Source organism: Terrapene carolina, unplaced genomic scaffold (assembly GCF_002925995.2).
Source record: "Terrapene carolina triunguis isolate 2854851 unplaced genomic scaffold, T_m_triunguis-2.0 Scaffold68, whole genome shotgun sequence".
NCBI classification, from domain to species: domain Eukaryota; kingdom Metazoa; phylum Chordata; order Testudines; family Emydidae; genus Terrapene; species Terrapene triunguis.
This window is the reverse complement of record NW_020664419.1, coordinates 59,464,535-59,486,932: the sequence shown is the minus strand read 5'-3', so window position 1 is coordinate 59,486,932 and position 22,398 is coordinate 59,464,535. Positions and strand designations below refer to the sequence as shown.

Here is a 22,398-nt window from a genome sequence, read left to right as displayed (position 1 = left end):
CACGAAAGCTTATGCCCAAATAAATCTGTTAGTCTTTAAGGTGCCACCAGACTCCTTGTTGTTTTTGTAGATACAGACTAACACGGCTACCCCCTGATACTCGAGTAAACAATGTTAAGGGCGATTAAGAATGCAACTTAATCTAACAAAATAGTAAAAATGGGTGACTCCAACTACTCTCACCTGCTTTAAACAGTGGTTGCTTTTTAAAAAGGTAAAGTTAATCAACACTTCAAGCCAGATCTCCAGCCCGTCTGGCTGCACTGTGCTGCAAGAAGCTGCAATGAACGGGTAGCCATAGATTCCCCTTGACATAGAGGAATTCTTGAACGTCGGAGATGGGGTAGCCACCATCCCAATACCTTTATGAAGGTGGTGCGTCAGGGATAGGGAAGCATAGAAATGGTGTCATGGAGCACACGGTACTTCACCTGTTCCTTGACCAGTGCAGCTGTCATATAGGGACTGCTGCAGTGGGTGTAACTTAGTGTAGCTGTTTGGCCCTTCAACTGGGAGCCATTTTGACTCCCCAGTCAGCTCAGGATTAAGGGAATGGAATAGTAGGAGCCACCTTTCCCTCATTCTTCTCAAATGTGCTGAAATGAAGTGCTTCATATTTAAAATAAAAACAGAATTTAGGAAAAAGTATGATTTCACTGATGTTTTGGCTTTTATAAAAAAATTGTATTTTTTTTTAAGGGAGAAGGATAGAAAATGCAAGTATGTGTTCTAAATACTACGTTTAAAAATAAACAAGGCAGACAGACCTGATCATGCAAGTGCTCAGGTTTATTATACCTCCCTCTCCCCCCCCCGCCACCACTTGCTGCCCTCATAACAGGTGTAATGATGAATTCAGCTAAAATAATCTGTTAGTTTTCAGAAAGGCTTCTCTGAAATCTTCATTTTTAGATTTCTCCTTCCCCAAAATGAGAAACATCAGAAAAGTCAACACTTCGAGCAAGGAGAGTTGGCTGCAACCCTCTACAAAACCCATTAAATCAGCTCCTAAACTGATTAGTGATCTCAGCAAAGGAGTACAAAATATTCCAAGTCTTTGGTGATTTCAGAAACTAGAAGTCTCCCAGATCTTCTTTCATATAGTGCAGACAAACTGCTCCACAGCAATCAGGCGCACCTTATTTAAAATGCTGGCCATTTAACCAGAACTGTTCCCCAAAGTGCTACTTATAAGATTTTTCTGTGATGCCTACATTCAAGAAGAAAAAACCCACTCTTTCCATTCTTGCTCTCAAGAAGGCAAAACTGAGTGAGCTGCATTTCATTTACAGACTTGTGAAATAGGTTGCTAAAATACTTATATATACACACACATATAGGTGCTACGTACCTTGTCCAGTTTGACATCGTCGACCACTTTCAAAAGAAAAGAGATTTGAATCATAGCCGTAGCGACGGAGACAGAGGTAGTGCCATTTTACGGAATCCCGTTTACGGGTGTATAAAATTAGTTCTGTATCTGTAAGTTCCATTACGCCAGAACCCAGTTCATTACCATCATCATCTACATTAATGACCTTTAAAATAAGAGTTATATACCATTATATAAGCTTCTTGGACATTTCATTAACATACAACATCTGACCCATCAAATACAAATTTGAAAAAAGAGTTTATAGCTGCTGGTGAGATACAAAACATTACAGGTTTAACTATTTTTGAAAATAAAACATTTTTGTATAAGAGCAAGTCAGGAAGTGCTAATTCTCTAGATGAGAGTATTTGCCTCTTTTTTTAAAAAAAGAAGTGTATGTTTAAAGCAGTGTGTATCAAAAGGCGCAAATCATTACTGTAACTTGTTACCTCAACACTACAGACGTTTGAAGCAGAAAGGGTAAGTCCAATAAAATCTAAGTCTGTATTTTTTATATGTAATGTGCCCATTAAAACTGTCACAGCACCCTCTTTATCCCTGATAGAACTTGGACAATTCCCACATTTATTCACAGTGTAATAGCCCCTATTTCAGTGCCTTTTGTCCTAACCACTCCTCACTCAATTAAAAAAAACTGGTTAGAATTAATTTTCTTCTTAAAAAGAGATATTGTCAAATTGAAATCTAGTCAATTTTTTAAAAGGAGAAGTTGTTTCACCTGCCACTGAGGCTCCTGACATTTTCTGTGGTTTCGCAAATAGTCTCTTTTTTCTCTCCCTGGTTTTTAAGTAAAAGACTCACACAAACAACAGAGAAGTTAACTGTATAGGGGGAAAAGAGAAACTGACTACCAAACAAAATGCTGTCAAAGCACAAATTGAAAAAACAGAAATAAAGTCTCTGATCTTTCGGTTATTAGGTGCTATTTGTAACAAAAGTAAATAAAAATGTCCAGACATTAATGTGGTATTTAACAGCATCCCCTTAAGTTGTCTGCAAGAGTCACTGTTCATGATGGAAAGTACAGCCACTCGCCCTCATTCTCCTGGGATCTCGGTGAGACAGACTGGGACAGAAAATCAAATATCAATCTTGTGTAACTGGGCAACATGAGACCATTGCAGTCAATAGGACTACTTATGGTTAAGGTTAAGCTCATGCATAAAAGTATCTGCAGGCCTAAAACTCCTAGGAATTCTTTGCATGTGACAACAAGGACTTGGAAATACCACTACTACTTCTTCAAGTAAAGCAAGTTTTCTCAAAAATGTTACATTAATACTGACCTTCTGTTTAAATGGAGATACACCACCCAAGAATTGCCTAAGACGCATGGCTTTTCACCTTACAGACGACCAAAGGTCTATGAATATCCATCACTACTCAAAACCAGACATGTTTAAAATAGTCCTTTTACTGGACCTAATATAGGGCTCCTTACGGATAAAGAAGAATTCTTAGCCATATAAACTGGTAAGTCTCTGATGGCTTGATTTTCATAAACATTACAAACACTTTCTTCATTCCAATTCTTATATCTGGATTCTATTTTGCAAGGGAATGACAAAATAGTTTGCAACACAAAAAATCAACTGCTTACCTTAAACTTGTTTCGATGGTTGTCTGGGACAGTCTCTTTATCTGGACAGCTACAGCAGCTACCCATGGCTTCTTTAGAAGACCATGTACTCTCTAGAGCCAAAAAAGAAAGTGGTAATTTACTTGGGGGAAGGGAACCCAAGAATACCCAGGGTGGATTGATTTAAATCAAAGACATTTACATCAACAATTTTAATCATGATTTAAATCAGCAAGCAGGAAAGCTTGATTTAAGGTCTTTTTTTTTTTTTTCTTTTTTTTTTTTTTTTTTTCTTTTTATATTCCTAACAAAGATGGTTCTTACTGGTTGATGTAATCATTAAAAACACATTAATTTGCAACTACTAAATATAGCTTTTACACTAAATTTGGTACTTGTTGCTAATCAGGAGTATAAATTATATCTGTTCATATTTATTTAAGCAATTATATAGCTTAACATTTCAGATTAATTTTTACATTACATTATGTTAGAAAATAGTTAATGATGAATTTATTTACTAGATTAATATTTTACTCATGATTTGAGTCAAGTTGTATTTGGACGAAAATTGCAATTCAATTAATAAAATTTTAAAATTCTGTTTTTGATTAAGTAAAACTACCCTGAATATGATAGATATCTAAGGGGAAAAGTAAGTTTACCAAAACATGTTTTGTATTTAAATTTGATTAAACAAAATAAGTACTTGTAGTTAGTGAATTGAACTAATAGTTTCTGGTCACCATGTCTTTCAAGATTTTAAAACTAGTCGATCTCACTCTCTCATATCTTATTTTTGTTCATAGATTGGAAGAGGAAAACAAGTTTTCCTGCTTTTTTGATTCCCAACCAGTTTCTTAACTTTGAATGAACTTGTCACTGAACTAAAACTAGTTGAATAAACTGATTTGAAGAAAATATTTTCTCTCTATCTGCAGAAGAGACTACTGCTATCAAGAGTTGGTTTCACATTTCAACACACTTTGGTTCTAGGTATTTAATCAGTGACTTTCTCCAAGTCAGTGTTCTGACTACCTTTTAAACTTCAGCATCTAATATGGACTGATTTTTTTTAATTAAATGATTTTTAATAGATTTTAGTAAGTTTAGGATAGGTTGTCAATTTTAAATACATTTCTTTTTAAAAATATACCGATTTAATTTAAATCCCTTTTTAAACTTAAAATTAATTTTCAGACACCCCAATAACAGCCACTAACCATATATACATCTCATTGACACAACAAAACCAAATGCACTAATATTTCTCCTTGAGATGACAAATGTCTGACGTATTTTGCAGCAGTCACACAAGCTGTTATAAAAATATTAAAACATTACATAATGATAACATGCCATTTTTTAAAATTATTTTCTAACAATTTGACTGGAAAAAAAAATGTCCATACAAAGTTGTAAGAATCCTGCCATAAGTAAAACTTGCAGTAACCAAATAGACTCATTTGAGCTGTGAATTGAATTCCCATGACAACATTTGGAAACGTTTCTTGGTGAGACCCTCACCCCTCTCCAAACTATCCACACTGGGCCAAAAGGCTCTAAAAGGCCCAGTTCTGGCTCAGGGAGAGTTTCCCCAGCACAGGCACCATGGAGATAGCCTATGGATCCTTACGCAAACTCCAGTTATAAGGAGTATGCACCAGGACGTGTCCCAGTAGCAGGCAGCACAACAAGTCCCTAGGGCAGCTCTGGAAGGCTGCCCTAACTTAGACAGGCCCCAGGGATGTCTGAGCTACATCAGGGACCTCTCCAGCCTTCAAAGCATCCCAGTATTGGGAGTGCCCTTGGAGACATAGCACAGAAGCTCATCCAGGGACACTGGAACTGGGGGAGGGGCTCTCAAACTTTTTTACTGGTGACTCCTTTTGCATAGCAAGCCTCTGAGTGCGACCCCCCCTTATAAATTAAAAACACTTTTTTATATATTTAACACCATTATAAATGCTGGAGGAAAAGCAGGGTTTAGGGTGGAGGCCGACAGCTTATGACCCCCCCATGTAATAACCTCGTGACCCCCTGAGGGGTCCCGACCCCCAGTTTGAGAACCCCTGCTGTAGTCTATTGATGCTGCTCATTTATTTTGAGGAAGTATTATTGAAAACAATTATGAAAGGTAGCTATAATGCAGATAGATATTAAAGTTAATACAAATAAACACATTTACAACAGAAGGGCTCGCTCTGTGGTCCACAGAGCACTTCCAGATGGGTGCAGAGCTGTTTCAGTTACAATGGGGAAGTGTGACTTGCACATATAGAGCAATGGGAGTTGCAGATGAAGTGAAGAGATCTGGTACTTAATTTTCAACACTACCCCCCCCACGAAGAGGAAATAAATAGATATACAAAAAGGGAGAAGGGAAATATAATCCAATAGTCAGAGGAGTTTATGGTTTTGCCTCCTTAATGTTTTAGGACACAGAGCACTTAAAGCTATTTCAGGGACCGTGTGGAATTGAGGTTAAAAGGCCCACAGTATGGAAGCCTGAGAACTGGTAGAACTTAACTAAATTCACTCACCTAGATTTGGCCATTAATATTCCTAGCCTCTGCTGCAGCATCAGGACTTCTGTCATACTTCAAAATGGCATGTTGTCTTCTCACATTAGCAACCACTTGAACTAAAAATATAAGTGAGGAGGGGAAAAGTTGAACAACTTGTCTTTATACATACTTTCCTTCAGCAAAAACTTGCTATTAATGTGCATTTATACATAGTCAACACTGTATTTTGGAGGCATTGTATAGGGCTAGACTGCTTTAGGTACAGTTTTGTGTAAGAGGCAAATCTTTGCACAACGGTGCTGCCCCAGAAGGACCTCAGGGTCTCAGAGTCACAATACATTTCCTGCTCCCATCTTGCTTGCAGGGAGAAGAAATCTGCTAATACTGGTGCACTGGAGCAGTGGTTCTCAACCAGGGTACATAGAGATCTTCCAGGGGTTACGTCAATTCATCTAGATCAGTGTTTTTCAACCTGGGAGTCATGAGCCCCAGAGGAGTCACGGGAGAGGTTATGGTGGGATTCAAAGTGCAGGGCTGGCATTAGGGGGTGGCAAGTATGGCAACTGCTTGGGCCTCACGCCACAGGGGGCCCCGCACAGCTAAGTTACATGCTTCAGCCCCAGGCGGTGGGGTTTGGGATTCAGAGTCCAGAAAAGACTACAATAGTCTGGAAAGGTTGAGAACCATTGCAATGGGGGACTATACCCACTCGCTACCCACACCTCAACTACTTGAGAGAAGGGAAGTACCTGATACACAGACACATGGTGTATAGCAGGAGCTAACAGACACACTGGGGAGGCTGCACAGAGGAGCATGTATGTCTCTTATTCCTTGTCCTACAGAACGTGTAGGATAGTATCAATGGGTATTCTTAGCATGTCAACCCTCCTTGCAACCCTCCACTGGGTTCTCCTTCTCTATCACAACATAAGCGGTTTGTCTTCACTTACAAGGCCCTTCACGAATGATCATCTCACTTACTATTGAAAGGTTGACTCCCGCCTTCAATTGGGCCATGATGCCAACTTCCACTGCCCACCTGTTTTCAAACAAGCACCTTTGTGCTTTCTCCCATGTTGTCCTTCACTCTTGGGAGGTACCCCCTGGGAACATCTGTAAAGCTACCCCATTAACCACTTTCAACTCCCTCCTTGAAACTCTCCTTTGATGTGATGCCTACAAAAACTTGACAATGGTTAGGCTGTTGGTGGCACTGTTTATCAAGTTGACCAATGCTGTCTCATTGTTCCCTTGTACTCATTTATATATCTTTAGACATCTGCTGTGTAACTTAGATTGTAAGCTCTTTGGGACAGGGACTGTCTTTTTTTCCTGTATTTTTACAGTGCTTAGCACAACAGGGTCCTGATCCATGGCAAGGCTCCTAGGTGCCACGGTAATACAAATTAATAATTAGGGATAGTATGGATGACCCCATCTTTAAATTATATAGATTAAAAAGTAAAGTCGCCACAGTGGACATTCAAAAGCAGAGTATCATAACACTGCTTGTTTTTCATTAGACTATAACAAAAACTTGAGTGATCACATTTAAGACACTACAATTACATACAAAACTGCACAAGCTTTGCTGAACTTCAATAAAATATGAATTGTGCAGAGATGTAGGATGATCACAGTTTATATGCTGTACATTTAGGTGTGTGTATACACACAAACACACTGAAAGAAATTTATATAGTGCAAACATGGTTAACATGGCTATGTTGTTGCCTCGAAGACATGTGGTAGTCAATATCAAAGCCTTGCAGCAAGTGAGGATGTATAAATGATTTATATAATTGCATTAAATTTTCCATTCAAATTGCTCTTTCAGGGACAACTGCCTAACACCCAACCTGAAGTCTGCCTACTCTAGCTTTCACTGTAACTTAGTTATTTGTAAACTCATGTCCTCCTCACAATCTTCTTTACTAGACTACATAAACTTCACTACCTCTGCCCCCCATGCGTCTCATCTTCTAATCTTGATATCATTTCATCTTGCCACCTTGCATTCATGCATTATGATACAGTTTTAAATTACACAATCACATTTTTCCACAAAACCCCCAGCTGTGTGAGATGTGTGAGGTTTTTTTGTTTGTTGGTTTTTAAACTTAGGAACTCCATTAGGATTGCAAATTTGTGGCCAAAAAGAGTGAAGAGAATGAAGCTAACAAACTATTTTTTCCAACACGTGCATTTCCTTAACAGTTAATTTGAGATACTGGATAAACAATGTTTTTGAGATCACTAATTTACATTACAGTACACATTTAAATAATATAACTAATGCTGGGATACCTGGGTACTAAAATCCAAGAAAATACAAATGTAATAGAACAAGGATCAAATCCTCAAACAGTTTTAATTCTTCCCATTCCTAAATATTTTTTTCCTCAAAATAAGTATCATATTAAAACAGTAAAATGAAAGTCATGGTTTGTCTAAACTCTAAACTAGTTAGCCAACAATTAATTTACTACATTTGTACCAGAGTTGAAAGCAAATATTTAACATGCAATGCCAAAAAGCTTACAAGCACTCCTTGAATGTTACAATTAAGAATTTTCAGTTGCAGTAGTACTACTATGGTCAAAGGCTTCAGAAATACTTAACTGGGTTTTCACAACTGCCTGTTGTCAAAACAAGAAAAGGACTACATTCTATTTGTAGTCCCACTTAAACACCATAGTTTAATTCTAAGGCCAGCTCATTAAACAAAAACTTGGAAATTAGTTGCATTTGAAGCTTCAAGATAAATCCTTGAGATTTTGAAGGAGGAAAGTTGAATAACTGGAAAAACATGTTATGTTTGTGATGTGGATTGAACCTGGGAAGAATTTTATTTCATGGCGTCCCCTCTGGGCAGTGAATTCAAGTCATTGCCTGCTGGACAGTTACTTCTACTTAAACTGAAATACAATAATACCTCAAATAATTTTCAAACTCACGTTACAAAACTGCTCTTTTAGCTACCGAGTAAACTGTCATTTTATCACATTTTTATTAAGTGTCTGGTTTGCTCACTTTTCAGGTTAAATTAAGTATGCTACTGTAGCACGATCACAAAGCAGATGACTAAACATATTTTTCTTCTTTCAGATTCTTCTTGGTAAAATCATAACTTGACTTTTAAAACTGGAAATCATTTTAAAATCCTGGGCAAGTATGTGAAAAAAACACTGCTGTCAATTAGTTAACGCAGTGTTTCCCAAACTTGGGACACCGCTTGTGTAGGGAAAGCCCCTGACGGGACGGGACGGTTTGTTTACCTGCCGCGTCCGCAGGTTCGGCAGATCGCGACTCCCACTGGCCACAGTTCACTGCTCCAGGCCAATGGGAGCCGCAACTGGCCGAACCTGCGGACGCAGCAGGTAAACAAACCGGCCTGGCCCGGGCTTTCCCTACACAAGCGGTGTCCCAAGATTGGGAAACACTGATTTAAAGGAAGAATTCTGCTGAAAATACCAGTGGTAACACCAACAATGAATTATGTAAGGGAATGAACAAACAAGGCCGGTTATTTTTTCTAAATTCTTGAAACAAGAAAAAACAAGTTTTTGAGTCTGCAACCTGTTCAGACTCCAAATTTAGTGTACAGTATTTCAAGTCCCTTCACTGGAAAGGGAAAATTCAGTCTTACCTGTGAGTTTTCTTTCTAGAACCCTCCATGTCAGGTCTTTGTAGTAGGGCAGTCCCCATCTCTATGGCAAGGAGAAGCATACTAAATCTCTTCCCTGAGCATGGGCTTCGGCACACCTCAGGAAGAACTAACGATCATTCTGGAGAATATTTTTTTTCCAGTTTTGGAATCTATATAAAAGTTTGCAAGTGCTAGTCAACACAAACCATTTGCAGCAGAGCCTTGACAAGAAATTTAGAAATTTCCTGGAAGAATACCTTCTTCTGTTTACTTTCTTAAGAGGCTTGAAACAATAGTCGGGGGAAGGGGGAGAACTGGACATTAATCAATTCTCTGAGGGAGAGTCAGACTGCAACATGGAGGTTCCTCGAATGAGAATTCATGGATAAGACAGAATTTTCCCTTCCAGTCCCTTCCATATCAAGAGTCTTCACAGTGGGAAGCAGCAAATAATCCCTTGGGAAGGAGGATTCCATTTACTCCTGTAGAACTAAAAAGGAATTTACAGAACAGGGTACCCCAGTAATCCTTAACACCCTTCTACCAAATGCTGCAGGAGGTCAACTCTAGTGTCTGAAAAAGTTGATGGAAAACCCTGTAGCAGCCTTATGGATTTCCTTTTAAGATTTCCATCCACAAAAAAGTCACTACTCTTTTCACAGAGTGCACAGAAACAAAAGGAGAAGAGTGTTGAATGCCTCTGCTATGAACATCTTTATCTGTAGGCTCTGTTCACATCTAACTTAATGCATTTCTACTTCCTTAGGATGTCTGGATTCAACCAGAAGGGCAATATAAAACGTCCTATTATATAAGAAAGATTGTAGTGACCTTGGGGATGGAGGGCTGGCTAATTCACAAAACCACGTTTGAGAGAAAGTATAAGTCAGGTTTCATCAAGATCCTACCAAAAAACAAACTCTCTTGGACAAGAAAGTGGTGAATAAGCAAGATACTTTGAGTGAGAAGGGAAAGGCACCTACCCAACTGTGAGACTGAAAGGTAGTTCTATTAGAACTTGTAGGACATAGATTAAATTCATGCCAAGAGCCTGCATATTGCCAGAGGACTGATAAAAGTGGCGGTTGTTAGGAATCTATTATATGGCAATAATGAGAGATTCTTATGCCTTTCTTACAGTGCAATATGCCAACAGAAACTGACTTGTCTTTCTAAAACAGTGGTCCCCAAACTGTGGGGGTCTCCCCCCAGAGGGGCATGGAGGAACATTCAAGGGTCACAATGGGGCCTGGGGCCAGCCCCCACGGGGGGCAGGGAGGGAGTGCCCCCCAACCCCTCTTCATCCCCAGCTCTGCTCCAGCCCTGCCCCAGCCCCACTCCCAGTCTTGGCCTCCAACCACCGCAGCTCCCCAATCCTGGCTCCGCTCCTGACCTCAGCCATGGCCCCCCATTACCCTTGTCCGCACCCGCCCCTCTCCCCGGGAGCAGTGGCCCCGCTTCTGGCCCCAGCTTGGGCGGGAGGGGGGGAAAACCATGAAAAGTTTGGGGACCACTGTTCTAAAACAAAAAAGTGTTGACCTTGACATCCATGGTCAGGGTGTCTTGCAAAAAAAAAAAAAAAACACCAACACTGTCCTTTGCGTCATCTGACTTTCCCTGATATGTATCCCTTGTAACATCAATATATAAACACCACATGATATGATACACAGACATCATTTGTGAATTTCCTCCAAAATGCTAGGAGAATGTTTTTTGCACTGTTATAGAATTCATAGACTATTAGGGTTGGAAGTGACCTCAGGAGGTCATCTAGTCCAACCCCTTGCTCAAAGCAGGCCCAACCCCCAGACAGATTTTTGCCCCAGATCCCTAAATGGCCCCCTCAAGGATTGAACTCTCAACCCTGGGTTTAGCAGGCTAATGCTCATTGTTGTAGCCACACTGGTTCCAGGACATTAGAGACACAAAGTAGGTGAGACAGTATCTTTTATTGGTGAAAAAAAACACTTTTGAGCTACACAGAGCTCTTCTTCCCAGATGTAACCAAGGCTGATGGAAGCCAGAGTGGCAGTGGTGTAACAAGCAGGCTACTGGAATTAGAGCGCTGAACCCGAGCTTCTTAACACAGCTACTCGGTGCGTGCTTGTGTGCTGGCTTGAAACGCCCCGTCAAGAGAGCTACAGCAGAAAGGCATTTTGAGGCACTCATGGTTACAGGGCAGGCAGTGACAAACCCTCACTGGGCTGGATTGTACCCCAGAATGTGACCTGAATTGCTCTGTGTAGCTTGAAAGCTTGTTTCTTTCACCAACAGAAGTTGATCCAATAAAAGATATTACCTCACCCACCTTCTCTCTCTAGGAGAATGTTTATCAACTTCTTAGGAAAGAATTACAGATGCTCATTCTATCTGCTTCCCAGCTGACTGACTAGGCAGCACTGGATATTGGTTCAAGATGGGTCCCTGTTGCAGTATTGGGTCGAAGGGGGAGGGGCACAAGAAGCAGGGGTGGGGTCTGAGATGAGGTTCCAATGGGTCAGGTCTAGGAACCAAGGCGTGAGGGTTAATGAGGTGTAATCACTGTAGTCTGCTCCTTCACAATCTGTTACCATTTTGATCCTCAGTGGCTGCAGGAGATTGGGGATAGGAAGGAAACAAAACAAAACAAAGAAAGGAGACTTTTAGCCCACTTTCATAGATATGGGGACCACAGCCTCCGCTTTTGAGTGTGCAGCTCACATGATACCTCTTGGCTTTCCAACTGAAGTTGGATGTAAATGGGTTCATGAATAGGCTTTAAGCCTGACCCGTGAAGCACAGAAAGGCTAGCTGATCTAAACTGCATTCCTTTGGTTCTAAGTGCATCTTCAGATGCCGACTTTCCTTCTTTGTGCAGAACCATGGGGGGAGGGAGGGAGAGCAAGTGAGCATACATGCATGTTTCTGCCGAGGGCACAAGCAAGAATACTTCTCCCAGCAGGGCTGAAGATCTTCAGTCTTAGCAGGCACATACAAACTATGTTTCCAAAGAATCAAAAATGCTGGAAATGCAGGAGTAAGCTTGACAGCCCACAGAACGAGACAGGTTATACTTCATGTCTCGTTTTTGGGCTATATTCCTCTCCCAAGTCAACTAGGAGTCCAGCTATGTTCCCCTTACATGGGGTCTGGTATCTGTGCAGATGACCAGTTCCTCCAGACCCAACATCAGGCAGCTGTTAAATAATATTAAGAATGAGTTCATTGAGATACCAATACTGGATCTGGACCAAGAACTTTATATACTATTTTGTTGCAATTGCTGTCTCGAAGCGAAGCAAGAATTGTGCCAGGCATACACACAAGACCAACTAGCCCAGGAGCGGAGTCAGATTTTTCCTATGAGAGATGTGCTAATGTTTGGCAAATAAGACACTATTTTCATTTCTCTCCCTCCTGCCGCCTCCAAATAAAGATTGTCCCGGACAATAACTTAGATGCTAGAGTTTTGTGAAGGCTGTAATTGGCTCTTCAAACCTGTTTGCTCAAAGCCATGTTTCTGAAGACTTTTTATCAATGGCGGCTGGGTCCAGTGTAATATGATGAGAAGACTGTCCAGACTAGGGTAAACGTGTATCCCTTTCAGTAGAAGGAAGGAATGAAATGGCATTTGTGAATATCCATGTAGAGGTTAGAAGTTCAAAAAAGGATACTTTGTTGTAGCAGAAACTAAAGTATCTCTGGGCAAGTCTCCCCAATCATATCTTCAGTAGAGCCCTGGGAGGTTTATTTTCATATTCCAAAGTCTTGGAAAGAAAATGCTGCAATGATGATTTTAGTATTTCTAACTGGAATATATGATCTCCTTCTGGACTTGCTGAGGGACCAGAGATCTAAAATTTGTACCACAAAGAATCTTTTGCCTCTTCCAAAATATTCCTCTCTCACAGAACTGGTTCTTATTGTTTCAATGTATGGGAGATGGACTATTGCACGCTTCATCTTCTGATGCTACAAAGGTTCTTGCTGATAGTGCGGATTTGTTTTAATTTACTGTGAGTAAAAGATAAACTTCTCCCTAGGACAATAAGTGAGTTCTACTGAATATCCTTCCCTGATTATCTCAAGCTCCTATTCTCTGGAGGTGATTCACTTCTAGATCAGGGCCCACCCTGAAGCATCCCTGCTCAGGGGAGGGAGTTCTTCCCAAACTTGGGAAACCAAAAAAAACAAGAGAAGCTTTCGGGGCTGGATGGTCTTCTAAGTCCACGAGAGAGAATGGCCGCTTCCCAATTGTAATATCTATGCTGGAATTTGGAGGAGGATTGGCTTCAAAGGAAATACCTGCTGAGATAAGGTAATTTGAAGTCTCTCTCACTAGGAGGGAATTATTCCCTTGTCTAAAGTCTCAGTGTCTGCTTTGCTTCTATGCTCCCAAAATGCTTAGAACAAGATATTTGGAAGGATATCAGAGTTTAGCCTGTAATTCCAGTTTCTTCAAATGCAGCCATAGCTGCCCCCGGGACACAACTTTGGAAGCTTTGAATGTTCAGCAAGTCAGAGACATAAGGTGGATGAGGTAATCTCTTTTATTGGACCAACTTCTGTTGGTGAGAGACACAAACTTTTGAGCTTACACAGAGCTTCAGACCAATAAAAAGATATTACCTCACCTACCTTGTCTCTCTAATATCCTGGGACCAACATGGCTACAACACCACTACATACAGCAAGTCAGAATCAAGTGAAGCATCAGTCCTAAAAAAAGCTACTAAAGAATTCTAGTTTAGAGTAGATTGTTTTTCTTTTTCCCCCTGCGTGGTCACAAGCTGCTAACAGTTAAGCATAGACCTCCACAATAAGACTGCACCCAAATGCTCAGGCTGAGACTACTGTATCCAAGTTTAGTCTGAGTCATCTTATTCTCATCTGCGGGTTTAGCAAGATTACTCCCTTCAGTTGGTATGACTCTGCCCTTTAACAAAGAGGTCACAACAGGCTTAACCTTAGGCAGACTAATGAAGACTTTAGGTAGGGAATTGCCACTCCATCTTAAAATCACACCCCCACAAATCAGGTGATTAACACCACAAATCATCTTCAACTTTGCAAGTTGTTTTGTTTGTGTTTCATTTTCTAAAAATCCATAAGCATCTGTGAAGTTAGACCCCCTCCCTCCGCAATTTGTGCTTGACTGTGAAAAGCTTAGTCAACGGTCTGAGCATCTTGCTCAAAAGCCTCAACTTTAGAGATTTCTCCTAGAGGACCTAGATGGACACTCATGAGAGGTTTTAAGACTTTGTGCTTTCCTTTCAAGATCTGAGTGTGAGAAACATTCTTCACCAGTCCTTGGATCAAACCTTCGAGAGAAGTGGGGAGGAGCCCTCTGAGGGGGAAAGTGCATTACCAGAGAGACTGAAATGACAGTCTGCAGGCATATATCCTTCATTTCTATACAAGGAAAAGAGTAGCCACTTTATGACCTCCTTTGTGAATTCTGGAGGATAGAAGGGGAGATGTAGTAGGCTCATCTCCCAAGGAGGGGATTCAAATCATTTTACCCCGTGCTCCTTGCTGCTGGGTCCAAGTTGAGCAAGAATTGACTGCACAGAATGAGGTATGAGCTGGGGCCACTGGAGACAAGTGACCCATTGGTATCAGGGAGGCTGTGGCCTTGCAGGTAAAAGAGCTTGTGGGAAAGGGGGATGCTTTGTAACCTTCTCAGCCATCTCGGCACAGTCCACACCTACTAACTGGCTCGAAACCAGAATTTCTTCCTCCTGGTTTGTCATGGAGTGGGACCAAGTCTTACCCCAAGATTCAGGAGGCTCCAGTGAAAACTCACAGCTTTCAGAACAAGCAAAAAAGAAAAGGGATCCCATGTTTTGGGGAAGGAGGAAACTTACCCCCAGTTTAATGACACTGATTCTGGCCTGGACTCCATGAAAGAAGCTTCCATGCAGTCTGCTCAACTGTCTCAATATGGACCTTGCCCACATGCTAGCTGGGAGCTAAATTCCTGTGGCCTGCTGTCTGCCATTTCTGGAGAGGATGGGGAGGCAAGGTGCTGTTCTCCAAACCCTCCTCAGAAAGCCAACCTAATTTTTTTTAAGTTGTTTTGAGGAAAAACCTCAGAGCCAATGAAGAATTTGAGACACACAGTTGATAGTCTTAAGAATCCTGCAGAAGCTCCTGCAATAATCTTGTGTGCGCGCAGCATGGAGGCAGAGAACTCTGGAGCTCAGCCTTAGAGCAAAGATGTCATCCAGCTCTAGTTGTCATGGAGATGGTCAAAATCCCACTTTGAAAAATGACATGGAGGGGCCCAAAAATGGACCTTTTTTAATACTTAATATTTAACTCAGTATTAATGAGAACTCAAATTAGGCTAGCTCTAAAAATGACAACCCTATTGCTGCTTGGACACTGCCTCTTGTAGAACTCTTTTAAAGAGCTGTATGCTGAAGAAATGGCTTATTCTCTGCCAAACAATTCCTGCATAAAATAGTCTTAAATGTAGGTATCTTATGCATGAATAACTATAACGTTACATTCTAGTCTTTGCCCCCTTTTTAGTCCCCTTCCCCATCCCTCTGCAAGAACCAATCTCACATGGGGGGGGGGAGGGGCGGGGAAGAGGGATGAAAGTGGATTCCTTATTTCAGCTAGGAAGCAATAGAATTACCAACTCAAGAATTTAGAGGAAAAGATTTCTAGCCACACTACTTCCCTATTAAAAAAAAAAAAAAAAAAAAAAAAAAGGTATGCGCGTGCGCACGCGCAAGTGCATCATATCCTAGACCTCAGACAATTAAAATTCAGACACCAGCTCAAATTCAGAATGGTGATACTAGCTTCCATAATCAGCTCTTTAGAAGCATAGAATTGGTTTTCTGCTCTTGACCTTCAGGATGCTTCTTTTCAAGTAGTGATTCATCCAGCCCACAGAATACATCAGTGGTTCTCAATCCATTTACCATTGTGGGCCTCATCCAATACTACCTGTATGGCCCTGAGGAGGTCACATGGGCCGCAGCTGTGTGCTGATTAGGCTGCAGGTTCAGTTCAACCACTATCACTGCCGCTTGTCTGGGACAGCTAACTTGTCTACAACCTAAGAGTTTTGACAAGATATCTGATAGTAGTAGCAGCACGTTCAAGATGACAAGAAATACACTTCTACCATACTTGGATGATTGGCTTCGGAGAGTGAAATCCCCACTGTTGTCCCACCTTAACGAGCTTCTCATATACTTCTGAAATCAGTTTCCTAACAGTAAACTAGCTCTGATCTCAAGAATATGGAATGTCACATCACTAACAGCAGCATTTACTGATTCATATCACCACTAGCTGACTTCTTCCTACAACAGTCATTAAATTTGAGAGCAAGAGGTTTTTTGTTTTGGTTTTGGATTTTTTAGGCCCGACCTATTACATAAACGAGATTTTTTTTATTTTATTTTTTTTAAGATTATCTACAGGTTAGTTACATTGTAATTGATTTCCCTTCAGTTCTGACATGTCTCTTGTTTTCATCCACAACTGTCTTATACTTTTAGTCATTAAGATTACTTGCTATTTGTTTAGTTACATCCATTTTACTGAACCTTGTTTAGCACCGAATTCTTTTGTGTTGCAAAAATACTTAAGTAGCACATAAGGAGTGTATTTTATAAATCAACCTACATACTTAATGAAAAATACTTGAGTACTGGGTGCTCTCACAGAACTAAGGGAAAAAAATGTGTTTTTAAAGGACTGAGTTCATGAGTTATGAAATCCTATTTTCAAACATTCCCCTTTTAAGGAACATTCAGTTTGCCACAACCGTTGCCATATTAGACATAGAACAAATTTACAATTGCACAATTTGCACAGATTACATCTTTCTTTATCCCAGTATAGCCTTGTAGCAGCAACACATGTTCTCATGACCATAAACTCAATTGCAATTCACTGTCCATAGGGCTTCTCCAGAGCTTCCAGTTCGTTCAGTATGCAACAGCACACATTTATTTTCAGTATTTTACACCAGTCTTGCCTTCTTTACATTGCCCTGAATTGACAGATGGACTATAAACTGACACTGTTAGTTTTTCAAACTTTTAATGCTATAGGCCCAAGCTATATTAGAGGCTGAGGCCTCATTTTGACAGGTGTCTGCAGTCATACACCAACTGCCTTTCAATGAACCACCTTTGCCTCTCAGGCTGGTAAAACAAACATGCCTTTACTGAGGAGGGTTCCAGAGCATGGAAATACTCTGAAATTGATCCCAGTACTTATTTCACAATTTTTTAAAAAGTACCTAAAATATTTTTATCTGCCTGCAAAGAGTGTAAGTTGTCATCTCCTCCCTTAGAAAAGAACAATCACAGTTGGTCCCTGCTATATTTCTCTCATTCCTTTCACTCCACCAACTTTTTTTAATGGCCTTATTTGCTTTTTATTTGTTTGAATATTACGATAGTGGTTAATAACATTGTCTTTACTTGGAACCTCAATTTTATGAAACCTAGATGGGACAGATTTATACCCAGAGTCCATCTGCTTTAAGGACCCTATTACCAAAAACAGCCCAATGAAAAAAGTGCTAACTCTGTAGTGTCTGGAGAAAATACAGCCAGGCTTCTACTTAATTTAAAATAAAACCTGCAATTTTCCCGACTCCCACCAAAATCACTGTTCCACTGTGGCATTTATCAATATTCAGTGAAATGCAGGGTTTCCATTGAAATACTGACACCTCAAAGAAGGTCTGCAAAATGAGGGACTGTATTGTGTGACTACATTATGTCAGATTCCTGCTATATAATGCAGCAGATAGGCTGCATGGGAATTCACTCCATTCTCTGGACAAGAAACTAGTACTCTGAATGCTGACGTCTTTGGGTGGCCTATAGAGAGCACAGATTTGTGTTCAGATAGAACTGGAAAGCCCTCCAGACACTAAGTTAGTATCAGCAATTGGATAGACAGAAACAGATGGGAAACCTACCATATAGAAAAAAATGCTATTGAGTAAAACAAAGGGACCATCCTTAAGAACCACCTTATTCCCTCCAGAAGATAAGGAGCATAAGGTGACAATACAATCAACCCTCTGAACTTAGTTGATGGCTATCTTACTTGCTGGAACTAGATTCTTTCTCTAGGCTTCATCTGAATAACTTAGTAGTGGACACTAGTAGAATACAATGTGGAAGAAAAGAGGGATCATTGGTTGCTCAGATGTGGCAAATCCTATTAAGTCTGGTATCCTATTTAGACTTAAGTAGCTCTTACTTTGACCTTTGTCTTTTTTCTGGCTAGAGTGTCTTCCTAGAATGATGCCAAATTCTTTAGATTACACCAGCTTGTGGTGTAAGAGTTCGAAAAACCAACAGTATCGATTTATAGTCCATTCACCACTTTAGGGCAATATAAAGAAGGCAGGGCTGGTGTAAAATGCTGAAAATAAGTAAGTGCTGTTACATACTGCACAAGCTGCAAGCTCTGGAGAAACCCTGTGGAGGGGGACTGCAGTTGAGTTTACGGTCATGAGAGCATGTGTTGCTGCTATGAGGTTATCCTGGGATAAGGCATCACATGCAACATCTCTTCTGTATCAAAATTTTGCTTCCAACCAGTAATTGCTGGCTGTGCAGGCAAGCCTCTTGGAGCTGGCCCACAGCGGTGAACTTCTTAAGAGTTATCTGAAGAAAAACCAGATTTGTGCTTATTAGCCCAGACTGGAAAATTCACTAGGAGTTTGGAAATAAAACAGAAAAAGTGATAGGTTTCAGAGGAGGAAACTTCTCCCATGAAAAGAGAGTAGTTTAAAGGGGCAGATGGATGTTTAAAAAGGCAGAAACCCTTGAAAGAAGATTCAGAAGGGTCATGATGTTCTTTCCCATACATCCCCATATATGCAGCCTCTCTTCAAATTAACTGTTTCTTCAAGATGTCCTGCTGAGTTCTTGCCTTGCATTCTCTGGCACATGAAGATCTAACAGCAACTAGCTTCCCATTTTGTCTATTTGAGAGACAATAGGGGCATTTTAACAGTTAAGAAAGCTGAGTGGGGTCACTGAGCATAATCCTGCACTTTCATCTGTCTGACATCAGTCATAACAAAAAGAGAACAAGTACTTGAGGGGAAAAAAGCAGTGTCGCGAATATCAAACTAAAGCAGACCCAAAACTACAGTGAAGGAGATGCAAGTGGGAAGTAAAGGTACTGGGAAATTGTTTTGATTGGTGCTGTGGCCCGATTATGAAAGGTGAATAAAATCTAAAATCCTAAATGGTGGAGCTGAAGGTATTTAAAAAAGTGTACTTTATATCTTTGTCTCTGATAAGAAGTGTTTAAGTATAAGATTTTTTTTTAAATTAAATACATTCACAGACTAATTATTCAAATTATGTTGAATTTAGACTGCTTTTCTCTCTACCCCTTTCCCAGAACAAAATCATGACATTTTCATGATAAAACTGTAATAAATCTGACTCCTAGAAAAACAAAATTATTGTAACCACACACAAGTGCCAGCACACACAATTGTAGTTTCTACATACCGCCCACACAGCACTTTTTGAGCATGTGATTAGGAGGGCTGATGCATGATCACACTAAATTCCTTCCCTCAGCTCACACATCAAGAACTTGCCCTCTCAGCTGCATTGTTCTTCAAACAGCCACCGTAACCTTAGCAACCCTCTGCTCCTAATATGGACAGCTGGTCCATTTAAAGTCAGCCTTAGTTGGCAACTGAAATGGTTATTCCCTCAAATTCAGAAGAGTTTGTCCTCTTAATTCCCAAACTACTAATCACAGGGGTTGACTTAAAAATTTGAAACTTGATCAGCACTTTTGTTCTGTTGCAGAGATTTGTGCAGCATTTCAATCTATTTGGGCTAAAAAAAACCTGACGAGCTATTTCCTATGTATTTTTCAAACATTGTTAATCAAAGTAAATGTCATAGTACATAAAACAACACAGTTTGAGAAAATATTTGGGGGAGGGAAGGAAAGAGAACAGACTAAGCTGTAAGGAAAGATCTCTGAAGATCCTCCTGTAAAAATAAACTGAAAATCTTGAAGTGCCAGTATATTAAATTGTAAAACTGAGAACATCCATTCCAGAAAGCTCACTTCTCTTGATTTCAAAAGCACAGCATTTTTCTCAAAACTGAGAATAATGATTTTAGTAAACTGCAAGAAGCTATCTAAATTCTTGTTTCGCAACTGTTCCTGACTAATGGCCATTTACAAACACACACTTAAACCATGCAAGGGCAATCACTCTGAGGATGCCTTTGTGCTCTTGTATTCTTGTTTTTTTTAAAAAAAAAAAAAAAAAAAAAGGGGGGGGGGGGGGGGGGGACAGGACGGGAGAGAGAGAATATCAAGGGATTGGTATAGGAGAAGGTGTGGAGAACTGGCCATTGATAAAATTTAAGATTAATCTCAAAATACTTAAGGATTAATAAAAACCAAGATTTATGCACTGCTGAACCTATCAAATATATGACATCTTTTTCATAAGATCTCTCTTATGATTCTTTTTTCCACTCTATATCATTTACTCCCTTAATTCTACCACTCGGAATATATATCAAGTTATCAAGTAAGGTAAATACACTCTGGCATATCTTCAGGTGGTAAAAGAGGTAACCATACTTTGGATTTGAGGGGAGAACTGGGTATGAATTATTCTATTTAATAGCAATACAGAAGTTCCTGTATGTTAAACACAATTTTCAATCTTCACCATTCCATTTGTTTAAAATTTTACTTAAATACACACTGTTTCTATTAAAGTCCTCAGATGATAGCACTCACTCATTTATTCCATCATATTTCAGTACAACATAGGCAATATACTGCAGGACAATCTTCAAAGACCACAGCTTCCCCAGTGGCATAGCACCTTGATTCTGGACTCTATTAATCTACTCTTCTGATTTACCTTGCATTCTACCAAGTTCAACAGCAATTCAAACACCTCCAGCAGCAACAACAAGCTTTCCATCATTCATCTGTCATCCACCTTGAAAATAGGCAAGAGTTCAAAACAAATTTAAAAATAGAAAAGATTTGGGTAAAATATGCAATAGCAAAAGGCAAGGGTTACATTTAAAAGGGTATAATTCAAACAGCTAGATAAGGCTAAGATTAAATAGAAAAATAGAAAATGGCAAGACAAATACTAAGACAGGTCAAGACTTAAAAACTAATTAAAAAAGACTATATTAAAAGTGTTTCACTGTAAAGCCCAGCCCTCAAATAATTTTTCTGGCTCTTTTCTGCACCCTCTATTTTTCACATCCTTTTTAAAATGTAGACACCAGAACTGGACACAGTACCCTACTGCTACTCACATTTATACACCCAGAGATCACATGTGGAGTCCCCATTTACTTCCTCAGTCCTGTCTACAGGACTGGGGAACTAACTACTTGCAGATTGGAGTCCTGTGTTTGTAAAGCACCTAGCACAGCGAGACCCTGATCCTGAATGCAGTTTTTGGATGGTACCACAATACAAATAATAAAAATTAAATGGGATAAAAATAGAAATAATTAAAATAAATCCTATATATGGAGCAGGAAATCTAAATTAACCTTAAAGACAAGTTTGTTGTGAGAACTGGAGCAATATGCACAACACAATTTATAAAATATAATCAATTCTTTCCTGTGATTTGATTACACCATTGTGGGCTGCTGGACTGGTCCATCCTCTACGTGAGTCAGGTGACATCAACTCCAAGAGGATTTTGAGCTGTCTAAGCCACATTATTGTCCCAGTAGTTAGGCACAGAAGAGACCCAATTAGGTCATGTAGCCCATCCCTCCTTTGTAGCATAGGATTGTTCCATACATTTTGCTTTTCAGTCCTCTGTATGTCTAGTTTTAACGGTCTCAATGGTCTTTCCACAACTCGTCTTGGGAGACTTTTCCATAATCAAATACATCTTTCTGTTAGAAGGTTTTTCCTAATATTCTGACTAAATTTTCTTTTGCTTAATTTAGTCACACTATGCCCTGTTCCACTCCTTTGTGCCAGTCTGAACAATTTACTCTTTCTTCCTTGGTGTTCACACCTTCAAGATACTTATAGATTGATATGTCCATGTCCAACCCATCTGATATAATTATTTAGCCAATCCATACCTGTGTAAGCTATTTTAATCTTTCTTCATAGAACAATCCCTCCAGACTCTTAATCACTGTATTAGTCTCCTCTGAATTCTTGTCAGTTTAACTATATCTTTCTGAAAGAAGAGGCCAGAACTGAAACCTCAATGTTGGCT

The 22,398-nt window shown here is 39.9% G+C and overlaps 1 protein-coding gene across 1 annotated transcript in view; it reads right to left on the bottom strand.

Moving 5' to 3' along the window:
* Window positions 1–22,398, bottom strand: part of FRS2 (fibroblast growth factor receptor substrate 2) — an 85,859-nt gene that overhangs the window by 18,864 nt on the left and 44,597 nt on the right. Inside the window, exons 2-4 of the mRNA XM_024212666.2 lie at window positions 5,519–5,619; window positions 2,997–3,088; window positions 1,352–1,538 (exon numbers count right to left, since the gene is read on the bottom strand). Coding sequence (XP_024068434.2) covers window positions 1,352–1,538; window positions 2,997–3,062 — 253 coding nt within the window. The 5' untranslated portion in view covers window positions 3,063–3,088; window positions 5,519–5,619. The remainder of the gene's footprint in view (window positions 1–1,351; window positions 1,539–2,996; window positions 3,089–5,518; window positions 5,620–22,398) is intronic.